Source organism: Linepithema humile, chromosome 4 (genome assembly GCF_040581485.1).
Source record: "Linepithema humile isolate Giens D197 chromosome 4, Lhum_UNIL_v1.0, whole genome shotgun sequence".
NCBI lineage: Eukaryota > Metazoa > Arthropoda > Insecta > Hymenoptera > Formicidae > Linepithema > Linepithema humile.
The window spans coordinates 12,977,501-12,983,998 of NC_090131.1; the positions used below are offsets into that span (position 1 = coordinate 12,977,501).

The 6,498-nt window shown below is 25.4% G+C and overlaps 1 protein-coding gene across 1 annotated transcript; it reads right to left on the minus strand.

Moving 5' to 3' along the window:
* Positions 1–2,324: 2,324 nt before the first annotated feature.
* Positions 2,325–5,632, minus strand: LOC136999335 (uncharacterized). The gene has a single exon (XM_067353045.1). It carries the CDS (start codon positions 4,031–4,033, stop codon positions 2,915–2,917), a length of 1,119 nt encoding a protein of 372 aa, XP_067209146.1. The 5' UTR covers positions 4,034–5,632; the 3' UTR covers positions 2,325–2,914.
* Positions 5,633–6,498: the final 866 nt, after the last annotated feature.

Here is a 6,498-nt window from a genome sequence, read left to right on the forward strand (position 1 = left end):
GCTTTATATTCACTATAAAAATGTGTGATTTATTACAAAAGAAATGCAAGCAAAGCTTTTCAGAAGCTTGGCTTTGCGATGATAGATATAAATATTGGATACAAAAAGTACCATTAGATGACAGTTTGTTTCATTGCATTATATGTGATAAAAATATTTCTTGCAACACACTGTAAAAAAATTTTGTGTAAAATTACACCTATTATTGTGGGTAATTTTAAGACCCACTATAATAGGTGTAAATTTCCACTCATTTGTAAATTTGCAGTATGCAAGTAAAATAAATTCTTTAATTTGTAATTAAGCAAATTACAGAAATAAATTTACAATAGCATGCAAAATTACAGAATAAGAAATGTAATAAAACTTCTTAAAATTGGAATATTAAACATTCAAATATTGAATTTACACAACAGAATGTAATAATACTTCACGCATTTCAGTTATTACAAATAAAAATATGAAATTTATGTTTTACGATTACAAATTTACATTATTTTTGTAATAATATTATACAGGTTTGCGATATTACACTTTAAAATGTGATTTTTACAAAAATTATTAAAGAAAATTACTTGTAAGTAAAATTTTCAATACACTCTGTTGTGTACATTTACTATTAAAAAAAATATTAAATATTTTAACTTTAAAAAGTTTTATTACATTATTATTTTAATTTTACTTTTATGTAAATTCACTTCTGCAATCTGCTTAATTATTATTTAACTGGTATCACTAAGCTTGACGCTGAAAAAATAGATATATTTTCAATTTTTTTTTTTTTTGACGCTGATATTGGCATGACAAAGGCTTTTGCATACTTAAAACATATAAATTTTACTTGTAAGTTTCATTTATTGAAAAACTTATAAGTTTCATTTTTTAAAATAATATACTAATATATAAAAGCCTGATTTTGTCAATACCAACGTGAAAAAAAATATTGAAAATCGACCTATTTTTAAACGTCAAGCTTAATTGACACCCCTTATAACAAATAAATTTATTTATATACACTAGATGGCTGAAGAAATAAATATTTATGCTTTAAAATAATTCAATCATTTTCTACAATATTAATAATTGTTTTATTATAAAATGTTAAGTTTTACATTTACAATGTCAAGTTTTTTATAACGTTTCGATATTACGAATGTTGCATTATAAAAAAGAAAAAAAAACAATGCAATCTCTTTTTAGTAAATATATCATCGTAAATCTATGTCTAAAGTATCTAACGATTTTTTTGTGGTGGATTATAATTGTCGCAAATAATATTGATTCTTTAATATTCATCGCAAGAAAAAAATAGTAATCGTGTTATTGACATGTCAGAATATAAATGGAAAATTAAAAAAAAAAAAACGTGGTAAGTACGCAGTTTTCAAAATTTGCTCGAAATAAAAATCCAATATGTATCTAAAATGAACTTAACAAATCTCTCTACTTTTATCGCACGTTATATCTAAACTCAAATACATACTTGTATCAAAAATCTTTGGAATATAATCTCATTATAGATCACTTAATAAAGCATAAAAGTACAATACGTATCTTAAATTATAAGCTTCTTTTATAATCATCTGAAAAGCAATGAGCTTTTTGTAAGTAAGATATTAAATATCTTATGTCTAAATTATTGTCTGTTGATAATAGCATATTGTTTAATCGAGTTGCCTCAACCTTTTAAGATTTCTCTCGTTTAAACGTATTATCTTTGGAAATTGCATTTAATCCTAAAATCACGAAGTTGTAATACTGATGTACCCGCTAAATTGACTTAAATCACGCAATTTCCGAAATGCGCGTAAACTTTTTTTTCGCTTTAAATCGAAGTTGTTTTTTATCAGCATGGTTCTGCCGCATGACATGAATTATAATATAGTGCTCTATGCAGAATGTATTTTATTACGAAAAATTACATAGATATGTTAAATTATAATATAAATAGAAAGAATGCGATAAACCAACTGATAAAGTCAAATTTCGATCTCAACTTAAAATCAGATATAAAAAAAATCTTCTTTTTTCATGAAAAAATGTCTTCATTTTAACCACGTATCCGAAATGTAACTCCTTTGCAATCAATTGACAGTATTTATGATAAATTAAAAATTTATTTTTCTTAGAAACTAAACTAAAAAGTATATCATAGGATGCTATAATATAAACTGCTATAATATATAATATAAACTTTATCTTTTTCTGAAAGAAATAAAAATATTAATAAAGATTATAAAATGATATAAAAATGTACCATAAAGATACAATGTGTGTATATGCCATTATTACAAATTTGATATAAATAACATAATAATGCTTACTGTTGTTGTACATACATATGTACATACACACTACACTATTTGTGTGTAGCAGTATTTTCTTTGTTCGACGTATCTCTTAATTTATTAAAGAGTGATAATACTTTGTATTTTGTTGATATCCTACGAGATTTTGAACCAGCAAGTGGATGAATATTTAAAAAGTACTTTTGTAAAAATTTTAAAGTACATGTACAATTTATGGGATATTCCATGTTGAAAATGTAATATACGGACATCAACATTTTCAAAGCTTCATAAAAGCAAAATGTCCTTTCAATCAATACATTTTCTATATATAAATAAAACATCCGACATGCTGCGTCATCTGTAATAATATAATATACGATAATGAAAGCAATTACAAACATATAACAATAAAAATTTACTAAAGTTAAATTTAGTATAACTACATATAGTGAAATTACTTATGATTATGATGCATGGTGCCACAGTTGGTGGTTTTATATCCTGCAACAATGTTCCTTCCTGTTAAATAAGTTATATTCAGTATTAATTAAGTCTATGACATTCATATAAGCAAAATAAATATATTTAAAGAAAATATTTACAGGATATGTTTTAAATAATCCTTAAAAATTTTCTTTAAAATGTCTCATTATAATTTGTATCAATTTTATCTCTGTTGGATTATTAGAATCATTGATATCTTTATATTTTTTATGTTGTCCATAATTGAGAATTTTTTCTTGTTTTTTTATAATTTCTTCCTTTAGAAGATCTATAGAATGTCCCATTAGTTTTTCATAATGCCAAAACATAAATGTTTTTTGTAAAAGTATCGGCCACGTGGTTTTAATATTTTTGATACTAGGTATTTCATGAACATTGTTTAAAAATAATCTTTGCGCAGGATATGTCGCTTCAAGATAGGAATAAATTTTGTGTTGAATTTTAAGATCGTTTTTTGATGAATCATCGTCAACTATTTGACATAGAAATTTAGTCTTTTCTTCAATTGTTTCCTCAGTTTCTGTATCATTATATTTTTCTGGTTGCCAATTACTACATCCTGCTTTAGCGGATAATACTTTCTTTTGTTTTTTTATAGGTATATTTAAACTTTGGCTTAGACTTCTTTTCATATGTGGCCTATTTAAGTAACAATTTCGGTCTCGAAGTTTTAAATATGTGGTATGAAATCCATCGCCAAAACATGTACCATCTTCATTTATATCTTTAAAAGTTTGTGGGTATTTATTAACAATTTTTTCAGCTATTATTTTAAACGCTTTGGATGGTATAAATTCTTGAATGTTTCTCATTTCAGAAACGGTACGGTTCACAACTGCATTTATTACATATTTGCTGCGACTTCCATTTTGCAGTTCTTTAAGCACTGTTGATTCTAAATTATTCCATGGTATTTGAAAATTTATCCAAAATTCAAGTTCTACTTGTTTATTATTTGATATTTGATTTATTGGAGATAAAATAGATAGCGAACTTGATGATGGCGAAAAAGTTTCCTCATTTAAACTAGATGTGAGTGAAGCAGTATCAGAAGACATAACTGCAGTTTCATTTTGTACAGACCAGGATTCTTCTGGTCGTAGTAACATTAAAATTTCACCGGAACAAAATTTTAGAACCTCATTGTCATCAATTATTGTGCCATCTTTCTCTATGACAAGAACAGAACCAACAATTCCAAGTTTAATATTACTTTTTGTAATAAGATCTGTTAGCATATCATCTGATTCACGAAGTATAAGTGATATTTTATTTTTTCTATCGGCAGATCAGACTTTATAGAGATACGACATCTAAAATAAAAGAACATATATATACATGCATAATGTAACAATTTACGTTGAAGTATAAATTGCTTACATCATTTTAAGATCCAAATTTATGAATCAAGAGGTGCATATTTGAAGATATATACAGGAATAGAATTTAAATTAGTTTCCAGGATAGGATGTGGTGCAAGTAAGGAAGTGTATGGGAACAACAAAATTTTCTCTACATTGCAATCTATACCTTTCAATTCGAACTGTTCATATATGCCAAAATCAGGATTATATGTAATTTTTGTTATGGTACTTAAAAAATAAATGTTTGTATAACAGTTATTTATCAAAATGTATTTAATTTTACATAGAGTGAAATAATCAAAACAATCTTTACCTACACAGATACACATATTTTTTTTATACGTTATACCTTTAAAAGTAACTTGTGAGGATATGTACTTTATATTTTCATTTTCTCTTTTATGAAAATAATCTGTTATAATGAAAGAAACTTGATCATTAAAGTTTTGAGAAATATATTCTTGTGCATCATCTGCTATTACTAAAGTACAATAATTATTATTGAAATATTGATTTTGCAAAAATTGATGTTTGTGTGATAATAATTTAATTACGTTCTTAAAATTTTGGGAATGTTTAACAATGTTTTTAAAATACCTATGTTTGCTTTCAAACCTCAAGGTCCATAAGTGTTTCAATGGACCAAAACATGTAGTTAAAATGGGATAATGAGAAATATAATAATGCTTCGGCCTTAATTTGATACTTGGAAAACATTTTACTCTCAATGATAAATAATCATTTATCTTTTCTTGTAATAACGCAATCTGACCAAAGGACAAAGCAGGAGCACAAATTAAAGAACATATTTCTCGAAGATATAACATTAATATCCAAACATCATCCGTAATATTCTTAACTACATCAAAGATTGCTAAGGGAAATATTAATAATATTTTTCTGATTTGACTTGCAGTGCCTGCAATTTTAGTTGAATCTCTTATAAGAGGAATACTATTACGTACATTTTCGTACAAAAACTTCATTTTTTGCAATCTATGATTTAGAAATTGATAAGGAAACCAACCTTCTTTCACAAAATATTTTATACAATATATAAGATCATATGAAACGATTCCTTCAAAAAGATCATGTGCTATGCAGGGTGGTAATCCTGGATTACAAATGTGAAAATAATTAAGTTTATTCAGAGGCGAATCATTTTTTATTCCCTTTACAGCTTTCATGATATTTTTTGCTTGTGTGACACACAAATTGTAATTATCTGAATTTCTGTTTATATTAGTACATGCATACTTTGATTGGAATTCATTTTGAGTTATATCACAAAAACGACAAAAATATTCAGAATTAAAACTTTCGGTAAAACCACCAATTTGATGGCTTCCTAAATTATCCCCCAACATAGCAACAACAGTGCCAACAAAATTTATTGTTTTATTACCAACATTAATATCTATTCCTTCATTTTCTAAACATTTTAAATCATTTATAAGATATTCCATTATTTTTTTCCAACCAAAAAATGTTATATGTTTTTCATAGCATAACATAACAAGCTGTATATTATCAACTTTTGATCTGAGGTAAGGGGGTAAATTTCCTAGCACCATATATACGCCAACAAGTTTAAATTTTTTTTTAGCTGAACCCAAAGGATTACATATTTCAAATGCATCTTGATACAATAAAATTTGTAATGTATATTTATTATTACGAAAGAAATTGTTGTTTTTTAATACACTACCATTTTTAATATCAAAGAGCGCATTACTATTAGAAATCTGAAATAAATTTAAACAAAAGTTTTGAATATCAGAATTTTGTAATAAAACCTTAATAGTTTTCAAAATTGGAATATAATAATAAAAACATTGTTTGTGATTGTTATCAATTCCTAAATTAATTTGTACAGGCATCACAATGTGAAAATTTTGTTGAAAATATATATTTCTTGAATACGTATTTCGAAGACTACCATTAATGGAATTATGAATATTTTCAAAAAAAGAATGACTGTGTTGAAACATATCTTTAATTTTATCTTTTATATCATCTTGAATATCACTTTCATTTAAAGACTTAATAAAGTGTTCATGAATAAGTTTCAGTATAGATGACATACCATCTATTACAGCTTGTAGAGCAAATTCTGTTAGAAAATATTTTGCAGTCAAATTTAAATATAATTGTGAAATAGCTTTTTTAGTATTTTCTATATCACCAAAAACTTGATTTGAAGTTATCTCTTGAGAAACAAGATTGAAATTGTTACTCACATCAAAATTAAATTCTTCGTTATTAACAATAAACTGCTTATCAAAATTGTTTTCATTATTATTATATGAATGATGTCTACATATGTGCACTGCATAAGT